Source organism: Porites lutea, chromosome 6, assembly GCF_958299795.1.
Source record: "Porites lutea chromosome 6, jaPorLute2.1, whole genome shotgun sequence".
Lineage (NCBI taxonomy): Eukaryota > Metazoa > Cnidaria > Anthozoa > Scleractinia > Poritidae > Porites > Porites lutea.
Genome location: NC_133206.1, coordinates 22,855,182 through 22,877,326, shown reverse-complemented (window position 1 = coordinate 22,877,326; position 22,145 = coordinate 22,855,182). Strand labels below are relative to the sequence as shown.

The following is a 22,145-nucleotide window of genomic DNA, read 5'->3' as shown; positions in this document are numbered from 1 at the left end:
TTTAGTAGCGAATTTAAAGTTAGAGAATATATCTACTCTGGAGTAAATTTTTGCGGGAAAAATGTTTGCGGTAATTTTTATTTGCGGGAACTTATGTTTGCGGATCGCTGGAAAAATCGCAAAAATTAGAACCCGCAAAAAATCGTGCCGCACGGTATTTTTTCATTTCAATTTTTTTGCCCATTCGATGTAGTGCGGTGACAGATCCAACCCTTGAAGCGAGGGTATGGGGAAAGGGCGCCCTCGTAAGGCCTCTCTCCTAAATCCGCCACCACGGTACTACTTTAGCTCTATCATTTGATTAGTTACTCTACTTTACTATCCTGGAACCGTACACATGATCCAAGACTTTTTAAATTCTGATGAAAGCAGACCACACAAGCCACTTCTGGCACGCAGTGCTTGTGGAAGACATGCCCTGGAAGTAAATTTTTCAACATGAATTTTCGAGCCATGTGTGAATGACTGAAACAACAATATAACACAACTGGTGCGGGTTTATAGCGGTGGGGGAAGGGAGGCTAAGCATGGAGAGGCCATGTCAGGGTCCCCTAGAGGTACACAAATATGATGGCCGAACTGGTTGGAAGGAAATGAATTATAAGGACGAACTAACAAGCCGACGTCTAGCTTGAGGAATCGCCATACTTAGAGAAGCAAGGCATTAACGTTTATGCTTAGTCTATTTTTCCTGTTTTATGAATGAAATGTGGGGGGGGGGGGGGGTGGGTTGAGGGATACATGTTTGTCTGTGTAAAATATACTATCACGCCTTGATGACTCGTAAGGCAAGTTTATACCACAGGAAAGTACTGCTCAGTAACTGTCATTTGAAAGATTTCACTTGATGACTTCATCCATAGACTAACAAGTAAGAATCGCTTTGTGCAACATAACAAACAGTACCACAGAAAATAACTGGTTAGTAGCTATCACCTGAACGTTCACAAGGGATGATTTCATCCAGACTCAAAACTAAGTTGGACTCAGCCTCTACAGCGTAATAAACAGTACCAGAGGAAAGTAATCCTCAGTGGCGTTCACTTTTGGGTATCACCCACAGACTGAAAAGTTAGAGCGAGCTTGTACAGCGTAATAAACAGTAACACAGGACAGTTATACTCAGTGCCTTTCATTTGGATGGTAACAGTGAGAAAAGCAACGCTAGAAAGGGCAAAATGGCTTGCCTTACTTACCGCACTCAAACATCAACAGTCCTTGATTGCTTGTCGAGATTTGTTCACACAGCTTAAGTGAGCACACCAAACATTCGCCGCTACGAAAAAGAAGATCATCACAAATTTTACCACGAATTGGATTTAATAACCTCTAAATAGCGCTTAAAAAAGCCCACTGCACACATACTGCCTCACAGCTTCCTGTCACGTTCCAGTGCAAACAACGCAAACCCCAAAGGAACTGATGGCACTTGTACATGTACTCGTAAATGTTTCTCAACCTCACCAAGCAAATAAATTTGTACCTCTTAAGTTGTGCCCGTGTTCCTAGAATTGTTTTGATTATTTTAGCATATTGTAAATGTATATGTAATATATATAGGATTATACTATAGCTTTTTTTTATAGCTTTTTTATTTCTTATCTTTTATTTATCATATTATTCATCATTTATTTTATCTTTACGTTGTGTCACCAATTAGCCTCAGCTAAATACATCGACACATGAATAAAGTTTATCATCATCATCATCAAGCATCTCAGGGTCTACAATGTTGTTATCTAAGGGAACATCTCGACGGTAAGTCTCCTCTGCCTGAGATTATATAGGCGTAGCCTGTTCGGGGCTTTCATATAGCGGGGAGGGCGCAAAGGAACGACGAGTAGAAGTCGAGCGGAGATTTCGGAGAATTTAATTTTATAGAGAGGGTAACAGTTGACAGTTACAAGGAAAGTGAGCTGGAAAAATACAGTGAGGGGTTGGGCAGGTAGAGAGGTTCAACTTCCGTTTTTTCCCTCCACTCTCCATTTCGCGCTACTCTCCACTATCTGAACGCATGGAACATGTACGGGAGGGAGGAGGAGAGAAGGAGATTATAAGCAATATATTGCCATTATCTAGAAGACTTGATCTGAAACGCAAAACAATAATACCGCATGTCCACTTGGGAAACTGGACAGATGGATTCTTGCAAAATTATCGCCTCGGGCTAGGCATGAAAACTAACGCTAAACAGACAAACTCCGACTTCCAGTTAGATCAAGCTGGTGTAGCTGGGGTTTCTGTTGAGGAGGGGAAACGGCGAATGACGAAGCCACGGGGTAAAATATTAGGTGACTTACTCTGAGAGGCGAATGTTTTGCCCCCAGTTCGACGCTAAAGGAGAAAACAAAATACATCTTAGTGAGTAAAAAGGAAAAGAAAAAAGGGTAAACCCAACGTTACGTCCGTAACTCGTCACAGTACTCATTAGACTGACACACATGGGGCCGACTGGTCACTCCTTTTACCCCCCCCCCCCCCCGTCTCTCTATCAGTGCTCCATTTTACGATTGACCTGCACCCATCCAAACTTCCTATTTGATTGGTCCCTATAACCTTCAGTACCTATTGTTTTCAGGAATAGGGGCATTGTTATGTCACCATTCCTATTGTTTTCCCAGCCAATCAAAAACCTTGTTTAGAATAGGTGCAGGTCGCCCCCATTCTACGAGTATTTTTAAAAGCTACACGGAAAGGAAAGAAGTGAAAACAAAGTTTTAAGGTTACATGTGGGGATCGAACTCGGAAAATCCCCGAAAAAAAGGCCGCTCGGTAACCTTACTAATCCTTGTTCCTCAAAGTGAGAAACCATCAAATAAGAATAAAATAAAAATAAGAAGTCAACAAATAAAATAATCAAATAAGAAACAATAAAATCCCATAACAAAAATTAACAAAGTTACCTCCATCCTCAAGAGTTCTAAACTGTGAGAAGGAATCCAGTTGAGGCTTAATATTCTCCTGTTAAAGGTAAACAATAACGTGAAGATGTTATACCATCACTGGTCAAATCTCCACTTAAAGGTCAATTCAAGGACGCTGCAGTAGTCTGAAATGTCACCCGTATCTTCGCCACACCCCTCAACGAGCGGTGAGGCGGGAGAGACTTGAGAGACTCTCTGCGCCTTGTTGCCCGTTGGGGAGTTGGTCGAAGAGCGGATGACATTTCAAACTAAAGGTGATGTTACACGAGACGATTTGCAACGTCGATTTTTAGCGCAACACTGCTTTACACGAGACGATTCGCAACGTCGATTTTTAGCGCAACACAGCTTTGCAACATTGTTGCGACATTGTTTCGAATGGTTACAACATTGTTCCAACATTGCAACGCTGTTTTGCGCTAAAAATCGTCGTTGCGAATCGTCCCGTGTAACATTAACATAGGCGTTTACTGTCAGTGTTACCTTGCTTTTGGGACCCCATATTTCCTCCTCTTTGCGAAAACTGTTCAACTACAAAGAAAAGCGCGTATAAGTAGGATACACCAAACCAGTGGATAGTGTTTTCAACTAGCTTATGAATACTGCCGTCACTACTCGCTCCTCGAAGTCTCCACCTCAACGACAGAAATGCTATACTGATGAAATAATAACTGTCGAGAATCGGAACAGAATATTTTAGCTATTGTTTACGAATAACAGACAAAAGGCAAAAGGTTTTAATAAAAGGTAAAATGTGAACGCGATGGATCTTCTACAAAATAGTTAATATTCGTTGACTGTATACTTCTCTAGAAGAAGCGCTTGTAGTTAGTTCTCCCTTGTTCGCAAAAGAAATCATAACTTTTAATACGATAATAGAGCGGGAGAAACATAAACTCGAGCAAATTTGGATTTGTAGCCCTATGACTATAGACTAATTATGTAAACATTGATTTACGTCATCAGTATGGATTTTCTGTCGTTTCGGCACAGAAGTCTCTCCCTGGAAGCAGACTCGTACCCAGTCGCTATTTAAGTGTTCTTTGGGATGAGAGAAGATTGGGGAGGAGTTTTTTAGGAGTATTTTTTTGTTTTCGTCCGTCAAGTGACTTTGGACATTTTTTGCTTGTTATGTTCTGTGTCTAGTTCTGCGTTATCGTTAGCGAGGACATTGTTAGCAACTTTGATGCCGAACAGTTCTGTAAGTCAGCCTCTTTACGGTTTAGCCCTCTCCTTTTTCTTTCCTTTTAGGTTTCAGAGTGATTGTTATTGAGAACTTAGGTAGTTGTGCCTGTAATTTTTCATCATCAGAAAACCACCTACAGCCACGAGGGCGACCATGTACAAGTCTTCGATTTAGTATGATTTTTTGAGGCAAGATTTGTGGGTTTTCGACGTTCACAAATAAAGTTGCAAACAATAAGTTCATATGAGTCCGTCGTGATCCGTTTCTACAATAACTGTTAGTAAAAGTGTTACTGAGCGATAAACCATTTCTGAATAACTACTCAGTATTACTGGAAGATCAAGTTGCTTTAAGCAAATGTCTTTCTCATACCTTTGGAGCCAAGGCACCGCTTCGTTGTGACCACAAATATGAGTCGAGCTTTTTAAGCAGCTCATGAATCAGAGTCCTGTAAATATAATGTATAACAAAGAGAAGTCAATAAACTGGCCAAACTCCATCTCATCCAAAAAAGGCGTGTGCTGTCACGCAACTCCTAATTCGGCAGTTAGATTGAAGTGTTCCATCGCGTTTCTTTCCAGATAACAGCTTGGCAAAGATCACACTTCAAACAATGCACCTTTCTATACATTCCTTTACCGCGTACCTAACGCAGACATCAGTGGCTGGTTTCGTTTACAGTACGTGAGGGATTTTCTTACACAATCAGAAACTATCATACAAAATACCCTTACTAAAAGACCGATCAAAGGCGATTACTGGAATCATGGTACTTCGTTTAGAATAAATAGTTGAGAACTTATCTGCAGATGATATTTATAAGCGTAAATTACGTTCGGAAAGCGGTTTACTTTTTGGCCAAATTCCACGATGAACTATTTTTTTCTGAAATACACTTTGTTTCTTGCCTCTTGTGTAACTTGTTATAAACATAGCGGTTTTTACCTTTGCCTTCTTTCGACTACAGCTCCTAATAAACATGAATAGTAGAAATCCGTTGAGAGAAGTGGGGTTTCCTGTGGCAGAGCCTGCAGTATGTTGACAGTATGCCCAGCGCCCAACCGCTCAAGCATCAGACTGGTCACGTTACTCCACGTCAGATCTGCTAGCCAATCAGAAGCAGCCAGAGTTGTGCATGTGTGAGCGGTGCTAAATGATACTTCGTTGTCCTGGTCACGTGATAAAAGCAACTCCAACAAATATTTCCATTCATCCAAAGACTTGGGGAGGAGTCCTTGACAAAAGAGCAGAAAAAGGATAGAAGAGATGAATTTTACGAGTTACAAACAACGGCAGTTAAAATTTCACACCACAAATGTATTACAACAAGAACTATGTGAAAAAGTAGGAAGGACTGTCTACATGCAAGCAGGCTGGAGCTTACTGCATATCCCATGATAAGGCTTGCGAGTTTAAACGTAAAATAAGGATTTAACCTAAGCATGTACAGATTCCGGATACTCCAGTTTCTCATTCATTCTTTGGGAGCGAAGGCATAGCTTTTGTAAAAAAGACTACAATCTTTGATTATGTTTTGCCCTTTAAGAATTTGAGGTCATTGTACTTTACCTACCCCATGACTGTGGATTCTTGATCAGCTTCATGTCACTTAACGAGACGACTAGTTTTAGTGCTTCCTGTCTTAGACCGGTCCGCACACAAAGACGAATTAGACCTGACCAGTACCTAAAGAAACCGTTAATAACACATGGAGGTCGTGTAAGTGAACAAAGCCTGTCTCAAACGGCGGTAGGACAGAAGGCTCAATAGACCTTCATCCACACAGCCTTGTATATAAGGAAGCCTACCTCGTAAACGTAATCTAACCCCGTTTAGTATAACCTGACAAAACAGGCGACACTTCGAGACACCATCCCTCGTTTTCCCGCGAAATAGCGTGTGAGGATCGACAGCAAACATTCCACACTGATGCCGTGTCACCACCCAAATCTGGCTGGGTAGTGCTTCTGATTGGTTTAAGCAAATATCCTTCGCAGCACAACCAATCAGAAGCACTATCCAAATGTAGGTAGAGACAAGTCATCAGTATGGAATTTCTGCTCACGTTCCTGAGACGTCATTTCGCGGGGTTAGCAGTGGTAACGTCGCGAAATGTCGGCTGTTTCTTCAAGCTACGGATATTAACGTCTGGGAAGTTGCTCAAAGGTCCTCGTTCTGGGCCCACAAAAGACAACAAATTACCGGAAGTTCAATGGAATGAAATTTCCCTTCAACCTGATTGGCCAATCGAACAGTAACTTTTTTAACGGGCCGGTCGTGGCGCGTTCTCAAATCTTGGTACACAGCAGGGCCCCCAAAACAACGAAACAAGGATTTGGGCGCTGTCTCTTGCAGATGGACTTTTAGTTTCGTCTGCGGAGCAGGCTACCTTGTAGGTAAGCCATTTGAAATAGCTATTTTCTAGCGAGTGTTATATGCCTTCTTGACATAAGTGTAGAAGAAAAAAAAAATAATAAAAAGGATCTTCGCCAATTAGATTAATTTTCTCCGTGGAAATAGCTCTTACTGTTTGAAGTAAGACCTGGATATAATGGCCACTAGTTTATCAGTTTTTCTTTCTAACTTTTAAGTATTGCCGGCTTCTCTTTATCAAAGTCGCCACCACAAGTGTGATTCTTCCAGGCGCAGAAGTTGTTTATATGACTGAGCTTTTTTTCCTTCTTTTGAACCTTCAATCTTTACTTCCGCAGTTAAAATATACGAATTTCTCTTTCATGTCCCAGGTGTATCTAAAGCATTGAAGTTTTTAAAGTGCTCAAAAGCAAGCGTGTAAACCATCAACATTTCCAAGCATTCTGAAGAATTTTGCCTACTAGCTTGCATAAAGCTTGGCCAAGGGCACTAAGAGCAGAAATGGCTTGAAAACGAGCAGCTAACCGTATGCTATACGAATTGAGTCGCGAAATTGGATTTGTTTTTACTTACCCGTGGTTCCAGCACAAATCCATGAAAACCTTGAGCTCTGACGAATCTTTCTGACAAAGAAAATCAATAAGTTGCTGCAAATGGTCCTCATTTTGCCACGTGATCGTGTGTGAGCCAGGTCTACATGCACAAAAAGACAAAAGACAGTATTACTTCAGATCCCTCCGTCTGGGTACCAGTCCTCGCTATACCCTCGTTTTATTGGGTTAATTTCACATTGTCTCTTTCAACCAAGTATGTCAAGGGGTGCTGAGGTGAACTTGTATCACCACCATTCACCTGGAGTACGAACAAGGGAGTTTTAGGTGTCAAGACGGCTTCGACAGCAAGAACGTTGAAAAACTTTACACACGCAGCACCTTTTTGGTACATTTCTTTGCCGTGACTGCACGACTACGATGCGAAACTGCCTTTTTTCCCATTTTTTTTTCGAGTACGTAAACTAGGGAGAACGAATTTCTCTCTCTCTGTTAAATTTTCTTAGGAATTCAACTCCAGGAGAGTCCGTCTACATTTGACAAACTGAGTGAGTCAATTTTAAGTCACATTTTCTGCGCCACTTTTCTAAGTCACGTTTTCTTCGCCGTCGCCGTCCTACTGGCAACCAGCCTCGTTCCTAGTCGTCCCCGACGATTTCAGGTGTGATGTCACCCGTCATACTTGTCGGATAGGGCGAACTGGCCTGGGTACGAGGCTGACTGGCAACTTTAGCCAGTAGCTCTTCTCAAACAAAGGAGCAAATACGGGAAATGAATCCACTTTGGAGCATCAAATTATTCACAAAAAACTGAAACACAAAGGGAGACTAAAAGACAACAAAAACTAATAATAGCGTTATGATCTTGAAATGAACGAGACCGGCGTCATCTATAAACTTTGGAAAACTACAATTTAAATTCGCAATTCGAAACTGTAATTTATTTATTTCTTGAAATCCTAAATTTAACACCTTGTTTTATTTTCTACGTCCTTTCGCTGACAAATTTTTATCCAGTCTTGTTTATATCTGTGGGCATTTGATTACAAAGAAATTTCGGAGGCAAAATTGTGTCTCTTCCACCTAAAATAACCAAAATTGAGTGAGGCATCGCAGAAAACATCTTTTCAAGATAAGAAATATTTTGAAAGTGTTAATTCTTGATAACACGTTTTCGACCATTAGCGTACTACGCATTATTTAGCTTAGCCTGTTCCAGGCTCTCAGATAGTAAGCATGATGCGTAAATGAAAGGCAAGCGAAAATATAAGCGCGTGATCAGGGAAAAGTTTCCTCCCGTTTTATTTTCGTGTTCGCGCTTTCTCAATTCCGCAGACCCGACTATATCGGACAGCCTCATCTCGGAGCCTGGAACAGGCTACATTTAGCTCGACAGCAACTCTAGTCAGGGCGATGGGATTTTCGTGTATAAAATAACTTTCAATTAATTTGTAAAATTGCTCTTTACAACAACAACTATTTAACTGAAGGATAAGTTAGGATAAGTTAGCATAAGTTTTTTGACCTTGGTTTTCCACACTGCTGACAGTGCAAGGCTTCTTTTGTAGAATCTGCAATCAAGGAGCAGTGAAACCACCAATTTGTGACTCTCATATCTTCACAAAGCTTCCTAACAGTCTGCTGTCTACAAAGCAAAAAAGTATAACAAGAAAAATTATCATTTACTGCATGTACCTAGTTGAGGTGTGTGACGTTGGTTTTTACCATTTTCCTCTATGGATACGGAAAGCTATCGCTGTTTATATGTAAGATAAAAACCATTTGAGTTCCCTAACACAAATGAAATCCGACTATGCTGTGGATGAAATCCTAAAGTGCGATCATTCAAATAAAAGCTACGTAGTACTTTCCTGCGGTACTGTTTATTGCATTGAACGAGGTGGTTCTAATTATCGTAAAGCTTGACTATTTAAATGAAAGCTACTGGGTAATTCATTCTGGTCGAACTGTTTATTATGTTGTATATCAAACATGACTAACCTAGTATTTCCAACTTCCGTTCTCCACCTCATTAGTTGTTCAACATAAAACACAAAATCAGCTGAAGTGGATTCTAGGCTATGTAACTTGCAGTGCCGACAAATCTCCATAACTTCCCACGGCTGCACATCAGGGAACATTCTAGCGCAAGTCAACATTGTCTCGCGACTGTCGTTTTCATACAAGCTGTAAATTAAAAGCAGGAGACAGGGAGTAATTAAAAAGAAACAACGGACAAGAATGGTTGAAAGATAAGATAGTTTAAAAATCATACAGGCCTTGCTCCCTTCCAAATAATTGTAACATAAGACTACTCCTATTGCTAATTTTATTGATCGGCTTTGGGTCCATCCTTCATCCCCTACTCCTTCCACCAATGTTGCAATCCACTCATTTTGCTCAAACTTCAACATTGTTTGGGGTGGGAGGGGAGAGGTCGCCAGTTTTACTAATACTACTAGAAAGGTCCCAACACTCTTTTGACCTCCACAGTAGGTAATTATTGTTCACAAGTTACTTTTTCTATTACAGTACAGCCTGCTTCTCTTTCAATCTTTCAAGGAAAAAATTCCTTCAAAATACGAATTTTTTTTGAAAATCCTGAGAAATAAATACGTACTTATAGTTCTGCGAAAGAGGTTTTACTTTAATGATAACACAAGATAGGATTTTGTCGACAAGATTGTTACAGCATAGTCGTTTTATCGTTCATATTCCAGGCGTGCATATTATAGAGGTAGGGATTGCATGAAAACATATATCTTTGGGGCCAAGAGAACGACTTACCAGGTGTTCGCATTTTGGAAATGCCGACTTGGTTTTAAAAGAAAGAATATATTTAAGACGATCTTATACCGAGGTCTGTAGGAGTGGTTCAACTTACCAAGTAAGATGAAAGAGCAACACGTCACAGTACTTATCCATCCCATCATGCAGTTCGTGAAGAGCTCGACGAGCGTCCCCTTCTTTGATGTATTTGGCGATAACGTCATGGGGGGATACAAGACCTAAAAGGGCAGAGAATAACGGCCTGAAATAGTGAAATACGGTATACTGAAATAGGATTTCAAAGCGGTAGAATAATCAGCAGCTAATGACCTCTCATTTGAGTAGCACCTAAGGACTCCAACAATATCAATATCATAGAATAATTAAGAAACTGTGAAAGGTTTAAACTCACGAGACATTTCATAAGTAGGGTGAGTATGATCGTCCGGCATTTGTTCTACATTAGTAAGTAAGCTTTCTAAAGTGTGTCGTTGATAGAAGTCTGTAGAATACGAAATACATGTCGCAGAGTCCCAGTCGATTTGACGACTCACTTTAGAAACGACCACTTGAGAAAGCTGGTTTACTACGCCACTGAATCATAGTCAACAGTTACCGGCACCGTACAAACGACTTATTGACCGACTCAAACTAAACTACGGAAAATGACTGGTCAACCGACAATTTGACTAACAATAAACGACTGTTCACTGTGACAATAGACGGATCGAAACGCACCAATGATATTACGAGTCTCCATAGCCAACAACATCACGGCTTAACTGACAAACGACCAATAACATAATTGACTAATTAACTTAATTGACCACTCAGGTCAATAACCAGAGTTTAATACTATGAACAGACGTGATACAACTCACTTTGACTCTGAAGATGACTACAACACAGGTTGTCGCAACGTCAGTCACTGTCAACAACAACAGTCCTATTTAGGACGTCGTTCACCCGGACGATCATACTCAACCCACTTAGAGAATGAATCACGTTAGACACTTAACGTGAAGCGTTTTTTTGCGTCAAACGTCGGAAAATTTGAATCCTAATCTAGTGGCCTTTTTGCTGCAGGTCCTGTCTGCCAAAGAGGGGAAAATTCGACTCATGGCAGCCAAATTTCCGTCTGTCTTTTTTAACGAACGAAGAAATGAAAAGAGGGGAAACTTATTGCAATGGGTAAACAGTTCATCGGAAAATGGTTTAATTCACTTCACGTAATACTGCTTTCACAATACTCACTGAACTGACGTAAAAGTAGAAAATAAGCTGCTAGAGGATAAAAGATTTTTCGAAATAAAGCGTAAGTTTTCTTCACTACAGTCAAGCCTGTCTACAACGGTCACCCATGGGAAATGGAAACAGGTCAACTTTGTAGAAAATGTAAGGCAACTGAAAATTTAGGGAAGATGTCCGGTTACCGTAATATACAGGTTGACCGCTAGGTTTGACTTTACTTGTTAAGTAAGGGAATCACAGACGATCGATATGTTAATTCTATTCACTACCTTCTCTTGGGGGACCGGATGATATTAGCATGGAAGTTTGAGAGTTTGCTTTGCCAGTACAATAGCGTTGTACTCATCACTCACCTGACAGACAATCCATAAAGGTGCTCCACGTTTTCTTTCTTTCGCCCTTACTCATGAGGAGTGCGCGCCTAAGCCGTCTGACGTCCATCAGCCAGAAATGGTAGGACAAGAATCTGGAGCGAGTTTCATCATTGAAATTTGTATCGTAAACCTGCTCTCCGTTGTTCTCGAAAAATGTAGTTCCATTTTCACACTGCACGCAAATTCGCTCACAACTTTGCAATGACTGCAAACCACTTGAACTATCCTGTGATAGTATGGCATTTTTCGACATTTCTGTAGGCGAGGAAACAGTTTCATCAGCAGAGCTTTGCGGTGAATTATTCAAATCACCAAGCATTCTGTTTAATGGTTTGTCAGTTTGACGGTTCGCACTTTCACCCAATGTATCTAAAGTATTCTCACCAGACTCTTCGTCTACCGTCTCTGCATCGAAGTTTTCATCCCTGACAACACTTATACGTATGGATGGAGGCGAAAATTCGCCCGTGCTCAGTGAAGATGGGTTGGTCCCAGCTGAGGGCAAATGACCCTCACTTGATGTTGTTGCCCTCACATCACCATGCGAAGTTGGGATACTTTCTGAAGCTAATTGATCTGATTCTCTATTAGATTCCGGTTTATTAGTATCATCGGAAAATAAAATAACCACATCATTAGTTTCCGATTTATCTTGTTCCAAAGGGAAATCACATAACGGTGTCTTGGTGGTAGTTCCTTTGCTTCTGACATCATCCTCAAAAGACCGCAAACCTTCGCTTCCATAAACACCACAATCAAAACACATTTGTGCTAGATATGACACATCCTCAAAAGCAGTTGCACTTAGGAAACGTTTCAAGCCATTGTCGTTACTTCCACTGTCATCTCTGTCCGTCATCTCTAAACAGCTTTTCATGGCCTCATGAAGTTTTGGGATCCATTCCCCTAAGACGCGGCATAGACTGGTGATACTAAAGAGGACAACTGGGTTTTTCACGTCACACCTGAAAAGGAAAGGCCGCTGATGTAAGTACATCAGTTTGCATTTTGTTTGGTTTTATTTCGCACTTCCATGACACGTTAAAGGAGAAACATTCAAGTCGTTTATAAATAAATACCGTGAACTTCCATCTCAATTACAACCCCCTCGGGACTACAACTATATGTCCCCGTATGTAAGCGTCCACTTTACCTAATGTTACGTCACAGCCACTAGTGACTGCTTTTCAGAAGTGTCTACATTACAGGGTTGTATGCTCTAGAGGGGCGTCTGCCCTACAGAGATGACTGCCCTACCACAATGTCTACCTTCCAGTGATGTCTGTGTCACAGAGGAGGTGACTGTCCTACAGAGTTGACTGTCTAAAAGAGGTGTGTGCCCTCAAGAGGAGACTGTCCTACAGTGGTGTCTTCCCCTGATAAATCTCTATCCACTGGACAGCGTAATTAGTTTTCCCACTGGTTTCCCTAACACTAATCCACTTCCTAGCGATTTATCCGATGGAAAGAGTTATCCAAACTTTGGCCTGGTATGTCTGCACTTCAGATGTGTCTGCTCTACAGAGCTGATTCACTGCACTACCAGTTTCCACCTTACAGAGGTCTTAACATTCTTAAATCGCTGTCACCGTTTTTCCAGAGCTAACTGCAATGACTTACCGTGCCTTAGAGGAACACTCAATCAGTTCCGCAACTTCTTTCGGAAGCTTAATTTCCTCCACCTCTTCCTCTGTATAAAGCACAGCATTCTCGTCAGATGGTGTAATGGGAGACAGTGATGAGGAAGGCGAAGGTGACTGATCTTCAGATGATGGTTTGAGTTTCTTTATAAGCAGTCCCTTGGCTTTAGATAATATGGAAGGTATAGCGGGCGATAACTCTGTTTGTAGAGGACTCACAGGTTCTGACAAACGTCTACTGCTCGTCTAGATTTGTCAACGAAAAAAAAACAAAAACAATGAAAACATTCCTCCGATTAAAGGGGGTGTCACGAAATTTATCAAAATTCAGACGGAGGGAATTGTCACCAAATTGAGTGAAACATAACAACAACTGCTCAAAAAATTAGAAGGTATAAATCATTCAGCAATTTCAAAAATGGAAGGAGAAACCTGAAGAGGATTAAAACGGATTGCAATTGTCGTTTATGAAAACGTGTTAGCATAAAAGTTTTACAAAGTTCATTTTTGTTGTTTGTAACGATTGATATAATGCTTTGGAGATATATTTTGTTTGACAAAGAGCTGTGCTTTCCTCATTAAAAAGTAATTTCTCAAGTTCAACCGCGAATAAGGACTCGTTGGCAATATGAACAACCCGTGACACTTTATGACTTGATCGCAAAAAGGTGTCTCACGTCAAGACGAAAACAGTTGAACAGTACCAAATGTTTAAAAGAAGGTCTAAATCAAAAGCGCTCAAACAAGTCTTGAGTACCATGGCAAAGTGACCTTATCATGTAAATCGCTAGATCATTACTTGCTTACGGGTGACTGTTAATCCTTAGACACCATCATACTGCAGCTTAGACTTAAAGTAATGAAAGGTGGTTGTACTGATCCATCCACCCAATTGTAACTGCGGCGAAACCTGCTTAAAACTGTTGTCTATCTAGGCATAATTTCATCCCACGAAAGAAAGAAGCTTTATCACCTCCACTTCTCCCGTTGAAGAGTGTGTTCGAAGAAAAGAAGGGCTTCTTGTAGCTGAAGTATCCAAAAATAACTCTGAAATTAACAAACAAAGGTAAGTAAATACGGAGAATGGTGATGTCAATAAGGATGATCTTGTTGTCGTTAATGACGATGATGATGATCATAATGATGACGATCATGATGTAAGCAGTGATGATGGCAATTAGTGATGATGGCTTAGTTGGACTTATAACCTTTCGTGAAAAAAAAATATATACATATGTTCGCATCTCGGGGTTGTGACAGTTACTGCTGTGTAATTAACAGATCGATACCTGTACCAAAGTGCCCAAAGAATAAGAGCAACAAAAGATAACTACGTGTAGCCTCAACGAGGCCAATGCATCTCAAGCAAAATTTACCTTGCTTCAGCTGAGGTGAGTCAATATCTAAAAATCAAAAACAGCAAAACAACAATTAACTTTTAAAGCTTTTCGCGGCCATGAGATGATTTCTCCCTCTCTTGCCCCTCGCCCCCTTTGACTGCATTTGTGAGAAAAGACTACTGTAAGTTGTACTTGTATGGTAGCGACCTTTATAATTGACGACCAGAACGAAATCGAGAATAAGTTCGACCATGGCCATGGTTGCATCCCTCGAACTATGACTCTTTACTGTTGCTTACTAATATGTATAAGGCACAAGAATATTTAGTTTAAACAATCGTGTCCCCACTCAATCTCGGATTCGTAATCCAGTCTTAAGATATCTAATATTGGCTATAACTTCCGACAATTTTCACGACGATCTGAAATAATTTACGGTCGAACCTCAATTAAGCGGGCATCCTACGCACCCTTCCACATCAAAACCTAAAAACAGATTTCTGTTCGAATTAGATGATACAACGGCTACATTTCAGCTCTCGTTGACGTCACCGTCGTCGTTGGTTAAGCTCCCTATAGCCTCTCGACCACGGCCAGTTTTTTCAGTGACTGACAAAAAAGTCAAGAATTGTCCTGAAATTGATACGTATGGCACATCGATGATTAATCGCAGCAACACTGTTTTGATTGTGTTCCATTTATATTGTTGTAGTAAGCATAATTTGTCTACGATACTTCTTGCGAATGTTGCGAACCTTGCTTCTTTTTTTCATAAAGAAAATACGAAGGAAATTAATGTTTAATGAGAATTTGGAAATCAGACGAAAAACTGTTCATTTTTGCATCCTTAATTTCCACTTCTAAAATCACTTTGTTTGAGAAGTAATATCAAGCATTTGACAAAGTGATTCATCGCCAGATGAAACGCCTCGAAGTTCGTAAGAAACACTCCGCTGCGCGTCGTATTTTTAACTCTCTTCTCAGTGTTTCATCTGGTGATGAAGCGCTGCGTCTCGTACTTGATATAATACGTCACATTAACATTTTGATTCAAAACACTATTCAAGTTTTATCGTGTATTTTTATCTCTATATATTTTTTTATATGATTGGATTGTTATCATAGGATACAGTAAGCATGAACTCAGCACAGTAAACATGTTGTACTCCCTAAAAAAATTGTCATGTTACACCCCTTCCTCCCCATAACGGCCACTTTCTTCTGTCCCCAAGATGGCTGTTGTAGAGAGGTTCGACTGTATTCTATCTTACTGGATTACCTGGCGGGAGCCTCTGTGGAAGAGGGAGTAGCCCTTTACAAAGTCAATTATCTACTCTGAAGATCGTTCATTCAAAAAATTCAGGTTACGAGAACCTTTTGTATCACTCACTTGTGAACGGGAGCGGAAAACGAAAGAATGCGTTTACAAAAGTGAAATGACTTTTCTATCCTAGTAGTAAACAGCGGCAACAAGTTAGGGAGTCGCATTTACAGCTGGAGAGCTGGGTATAAGGTTAAACAACAAACCTACTCCGGGTACAAGAGACGTTAAATGCGTGGTTTCCGGTTTCGGTCAAGACGCCCGCGCTAGAAGCTTCGCCGCTGATTCCTCTGACCGCAGTTGTGGCCTGCGGCCGATACCGAAGCATCCCGCCACACTTGAGAAAAAATCTCTGAGACCCAGGGTAGAAGAGAAAAACAAACCACCGCCTCCCCCCTCCCAAAAAAACAAACAAACAAACAAACAAACAAAACAAAGTTACTGACACCAGTTACTTACCGACGGTTACAACTCTCGACTTTTTCTTTTTTCTTTTGTCTTTTGCAGTCAACTTCTCCTTTCTAAAAACAAATTAAAAAAACGTACATTAAGAAAGATCAGCCAGTTCAAATTATAGTGCAAGTTAAGAACATATGATTAAAAAAAAATTGACAACCGTAATAATACGAAGTCCCTTTTCACTACATGAGTTATTCAGCAATCAATGAATGAGGCTGAGTAGGATATGAAGAATGAAGCAAATCGAGAAGGGTGTCATCCACCGAGGCCAACACCCTCCGAGATCTGCTTAATTCTTCATATCCTACGAAAGCCGATAGTGTACGTTTAGGTTTTTCCAGCTCCGCAAATATTCTCCAAATAGCAAGTGTCGCCCTCCAGCGGTAGTTCTTACTCTTGAAACGAGTGAAATGTCCGCCATTTTTTTTTTCCACAACCAAAACAACTGTAGCGGGCTGTATTTTTGACGTCATTTCCTCGTTAAACACGAAATTCTTCCAAATTTGGTCATCAGTAACTGGTTATGGTGAATTATGCGTGTGCTTTTAGCCAATCAGAATTGGGGAAATATTTTGACTGAATAATAATTAACAATTATAAATAATAGGGGCCCCTCCGTTAAGCCTAAAAGGGTTTGTGGAGACTCTGGGTAACTTTTCTTGCTGAAACCTCGAAAGACTTGGAAATAATCCTCATAACTATTGTACTGAGTTTCACGAATAGTCTTTCACGCACTAGCCTTTATTTTAGCCTTAAGACAAGTTTCGTTTATTCAACGGTTTGTGGAGAGTTCCTGCCGTAAATAATTTTATTACATTGTTCGTATCTATGCAACGGGGCAAACTACTTACAACGAAGTAAGGATTGATTAGTTGATTGACTGATTTTTGATAGTTGAAACATTGATACGTGTGAGAAACATTTTTGCCTGGGAAATAGGCGAAGGAATATAATATGGGCGCAAGCAAGAATGGCACGCGCAAGGTAGACATCTATATTACTTTCAACCGCCTGTTACGCTCTCTCTTGCGCCCATACTACTACAGTTTTCGCCTGAGGAAACAGTAAACGATATGAACATACTCCAGGCGTAGTTAATCGATAAAAATCGATATCGGAAATCAATCGATATCATCGATATCAATCCATTTAATCCTCGGATTAATATCGATTGATATCGGAAATCGATAGAAATCGAAGTCACAGAAGAAATAATTTATCGATTATTATCAATTAACAAAGTCGATAGGAATCGTAGTAATCGATAAAAAAAATCATCATCGATATTAATCAAGGTCAACTTTTTTTCTTTATCGATTTCTATCAATCGATTTTGGAAATCGGCGATTGATATCGATTACTATCGATTATCGGTTTATCGATTAACTACGTCTAACATACTGTATGTTTGTTCTTAAAGTGATGTGTCTGAGGATACGGCTGTTTTAGGTCAATTCTGTGCTGAATATCAAACAAATTGACGATTTTTTGCAGGTATAGCATTAAAACTTGAAAAAGTTGGCCCAGCTTTACAAGTTTCATTCCATGTCCATCCTTGCCATCCGTAGCGACAGACGACAGGAAACAGTTTCAATGCCTAAAATATTATAGTCTTAAATAACAAAACTGGACCATTACTTTTGGAATTCAATTCATGCGAAAGTATCGTTTGACAAAAGATTGCAATTGGCGTGAAAACTTTCGTTTTCGACTGTTCGTTTACCGGTAAGTTACAAAATGATAGTTTTTTTTTCTACTGTACTAACTTTCCAAAGGACTCTTCTTCAACAACTCCACCTTCGTTTCCGGACTGTCGCGATTCACTGTCGTCAGAGTGGCATGGACTTTGCTCGGGCATTTTTTTCTGCAGACGCGGACTTTCCTCTTCAGCTACCGTTTCTTTACCATTCATGCCTTCAGCAACCTGAGATGCCTCAGACTCAAAGCTAAGCTTTCTCTGTGGACTCCCAGCCTCTTGGTTCCGTTCTATGCTTGGCTCAGCAACTAAATCTCCAGTCGCGGAAGTATCGGGGGATTGTGTTCTTTTTAGCTTGTTGATTCCCAGCTGTCGCTCGGCTGTAAACCTCTTAGCTGCTGCTGCTGCAGATAGTAGCATACCCTCAAGAGAAAGATCAGCGCTCCACTTTTTCTTTAGTTTGTTATGAAGACCAGCTTTACCCATTACTCCATCATCACTTCTTTCATCTAATTCTCTTGAGCCAGCGGATAACACATCTATATCATCACTCACAGCATCGCTGCAGGTACTTAGGGTGTCAGGGCTGTCAATCAAACCTAGGTTGCCAAGGTAAGTTGGTGGATTATCACTCACTTCTGTTGGCGGTTCCATTTCTCGCTCCAGTTCTTGCAGTTCATAAATAACATCCTGTAAGCGAATGAAAGTAATCATTAGATTCTTAGTTTACTGTAGTAATAGTTTTTATTACTCTGTGCAAGGTGGTTCAAACTTTTGAGTCCGTGGATGAAACCCTAAAGTGTGACCATTCAAATGAAAGCTACTGAGCAGTACTTTCCTGTGGTACTATTTATTATGCCGTACAAGGTGGTTCAAACTTTTGAGACTGTGGGTGAAATCCTTAACTATGGTCATTCAAATCAGTGAAACCTACTGAGCACTACGTTCCTGTGGTACTATTTACTTTAATGTACAAGATGGTCTAACTTGAGTCAGTTGCTGAAATCCTGAAGTGTGACCATTCAAATGACAGCTTCAGTGAGCAGTACTTTCCTGTGGTACTGTTTCTTATGCTGAGCAAGGTGGTTCAAACTTTTGAGTCCGTGGATAAAATCCTAAACTGTAGCATGCAGCTCAAAGAAAAGCCAATGAGCAGTTCTTTCCCGTGATATTGTGCTGTGCGAGGTGGTTACACTCGTGTCAGTGTACCGTTCAAATCAGAAAGCTACTGAGCAATACTGATGTACATACTCACTTTTCTTACGCTGGATGGTTGAAAAAGTTAATGTGGAAGTAACACCGACATTCTGACCACCTCAGCCGAACTATAAGTTTCAAAACACCTTTTTTAATTGCGACCAATGAGTTGTAATCTCTTAAAAAGTTCATTTCTGTGGTACTCTTCTCACTCAAGACTACTTTTCCAGCATTATTCACCTTGTATTTTTAGCTCAGTGGCTAGCCTAGCACAACACGTAAAATAGCTGAATAGACCAATTTCGATATATTAAAATTGATACTTGGTTACGATGCTTGGGGAAGAAAAAAAAGATTATTTGGTCTATACCAACCACAATCTTTATTCAAACCTGGTCTTCCTCGCTATTTTCCTCGACAAAGCTCTCCCTGAGGTTGGTAACCATAGAAATTGGAACCATATCTCTTGCCGAGCCAGGAATTATGTAATGTCTACAGTCAAGTAGCACCTGTAGTAGTAAGAGTAGAGAATAGAAAGTAAAATTAATTTCAGTGTCTATCTCGCTTGGACGTAAGCGATTGTAAGAAATTGAAAATGATATCAATCAAAATTCTCACCTCTAGACACTGTTTGATTTCTCCCATTTCATATAGTTTTGACACACATTCCTTGACAGACAGAAGCCCGAACCATTTCACACAGCCATCAACATGATACACATAAATCTCTGCACCAAAACAGCAGATGTCTAGTATCTCTAAAAACAACCAAAAGTTACAATTCAACCATTAGGGCCTTGTCACTCTAAAAAAATAGAGTAAAATAAAAAAAACCTACAGGCTCTTAGTTCTAAAAAACAGGAGGGTGACCCAACCGTCAGTCACAAAATTCTCATGTAAACAGTTTGCCTCGTTTTGTATGGACATGTATGAAAAGTTGGCTTGAGCCAGGGTAGTTCGATTAGGCAAGTGACCCCTCTAGGCGGGACAAGTTTTCTCCGTACAATGGGGGCATTATATAGACCTGAGTGAAGAGACTGATATCTTTAGAGCATAGACCGTTCTTTACACACAGCACAGTTAAAGACTATTAGAGACTGTCTGGAAAAGCAATTCTTACGCCAAAACACAAGTTCAATACCCATACCCATATTGACCATACCTCACAGCAACAAAGACAAAGTATTTGCTGTAAGTTTTATATCACCTGTGTCTAAGCTATACCAGGCCACCAGACGTCCTAAGACAGGATCGATAATGTACAATGAAGTTCCAAGCCATGTCACAATGAATCGCTCTCTATGAAAAATAAAGCCAAAATATTCCAGTTCAATTAATATGTTGATTACTATTATTCCCGTTTGCTACCTTTATGTTCATCACAATGTAATAAGGTTAAAATGCCTAAAATTTACTTGAAACATGTCTAGTGTTGATTCCAATGAAATACAAAGGATCCCCTAAATCTTAGTGTCTAATGAAAATTGAAGATTCAATAGAACGTTATCACTTTATTTACCATTTTTACCATTTAATTATCGGGTTGTCAGCAGTAAATAATAAATGCAAGATATAAAGCCGCTCACAAATTTATCAAAAAGCATTGTTCTTTCTCATGACAAGCATTGGCCCTAGGATTGATTATAGGTATAGGAGTAGGAATAGGATTCAATGAAGCCAAAACCAATTGTGGAATTGCACGCACTTCAGGCATTTTAACAGTTGGTCACGGATCACTTGGCCTGCGAACGGCAGACGTATCTCCGGTCGTCGCTTCTCTCAATTTTCGGAGGGAGAGAAGCGACGACGGGAAATACGTCTGCCGTTCACATACTACGGATCAATAAGATTGGTCCACATCTGACGAAATCAGAACTGAGGTCAGACACCATGTTCAAGCAACGTTGATACCAAAACCTATCACTTTGCAGATGAATAAAGTCGACCTTGAGCGCATGTGAATTGTTGAGTCAACGAAATGAAAATTTTGGAGTAAAAACTTGGCAGTAATACATGGTTCAATTTGACCTGTAACCATCCCCCCGGGAATACCCCCGGGGATTTGCAAGTTTTTTCTTTCTTGGTGGTCTATTCCCCACCGCCGGGCACGCAGAAAGAGACCATTCCCCACCCCTGCCCCCATCTTTTTAAGAGCAATATTGATTTCCGTAGAATAGGAAAACGAGAAGTTTTCTTCACTCTTATAAACGTTTTCTAAAAATTATGAGAGAAGAATAATACATGCCATAATGTAATTAAAACGAAAAAGGAAGAAAAAAACTCTGAAGCGTCTCCTTGGTAGAAGACTTCATATTAAAGAACACTGGACTGCATCTCTGTTTACATACATTAAAAGCCATGCATCCGTTTTCATGTACAGTCTATTTAAGTTGTCTTATTATTAAAGCTAGGCTGATCAAAGAAATATTTATTTTAATTCTTTCTTTTGCAAAATAAAACCATTCGAGTAGGCATCATACGCACATTCGCTTGAAATTTGAAAACGCATCTTCAAATGCAGACTTTATTAGCCTGCATAACTGCCGGGATGCTTGTGCCCGGTGTACTTTGTTGCGGCGAAGCCGCGAGGGAAAAATGGCACTTTTCGAGCGGCGAAAAATGGCACTTCCTTCGCAAAATCAAAGAGAAGATATTTTTGCCCCACCCCATTACTCCCGGGACAGGACCGCTTCAAACAATTCCCCACCCCCGGGCCCGAAGGGCTTGACTTGTTCCGGAGGTTGCCTGGAGCGGGGATGGAAATAGGTCAAATTGAACCATGCATAAACAGTTTACTTGCAAATCCTGCGTCAGGACAAGAATTATCATTTAAATCGCGTAATACCTCCTTGATTGAGTTCGACCACATTTTTATTTTTTGTTTGTCCGAGGTAAATGATGAAACAATTATCCTCCTCGTGGTCTGAGCATAGCCAGGGCTGTCACTAAAGGCTGTGCGCCAGGGATTTCCCCCGGCTACTATGAGCATGTCCCCTGGCTACTTTCATAGGAAACAAACGGAAAATTTATTTTCAATTTCCCGCCTACATATTGAACATGTACCC

At 40.4% G+C, this 22,145-nt stretch overlaps 1 protein-coding gene across 1 annotated transcript; it reads right to left on the bottom strand.

Moving 5' to 3' along the window:
* Positions 1 to 20,794, bottom strand: LOC140942038 (uncharacterized). The gene is made up of 22 exons (XM_073391028.1): positions 20,667 to 20,794; positions 20,288 to 20,379; positions 19,699 to 19,838; positions 19,473 to 19,589; positions 17,954 to 18,573; positions 16,188 to 16,249; positions 14,444 to 14,470; positions 14,041 to 14,114; positions 13,048 to 13,313; positions 11,407 to 12,392; positions 9,918 to 10,041; positions 9,035 to 9,220; positions 8,559 to 8,678; positions 7,057 to 7,176; positions 5,684 to 5,796; positions 5,056 to 5,344; positions 4,483 to 4,558; positions 3,408 to 3,455; positions 2,904 to 2,961; positions 2,301 to 2,334; positions 1,197 to 1,276; positions 1 to 418 (listed from the first exon to the last, which is right to left on the bottom strand). The coding sequence occupies exons 1-22, from the start codon at positions 20,792 to 20,794 to the stop codon at positions 306 to 308; spliced, it is 3,873 nt and encodes a 1,290-aa protein (XP_073247129.1). The 3' UTR covers positions 1 to 305.
* Positions 20,795 to 22,145: the final 1,351 nt, after the last annotated feature.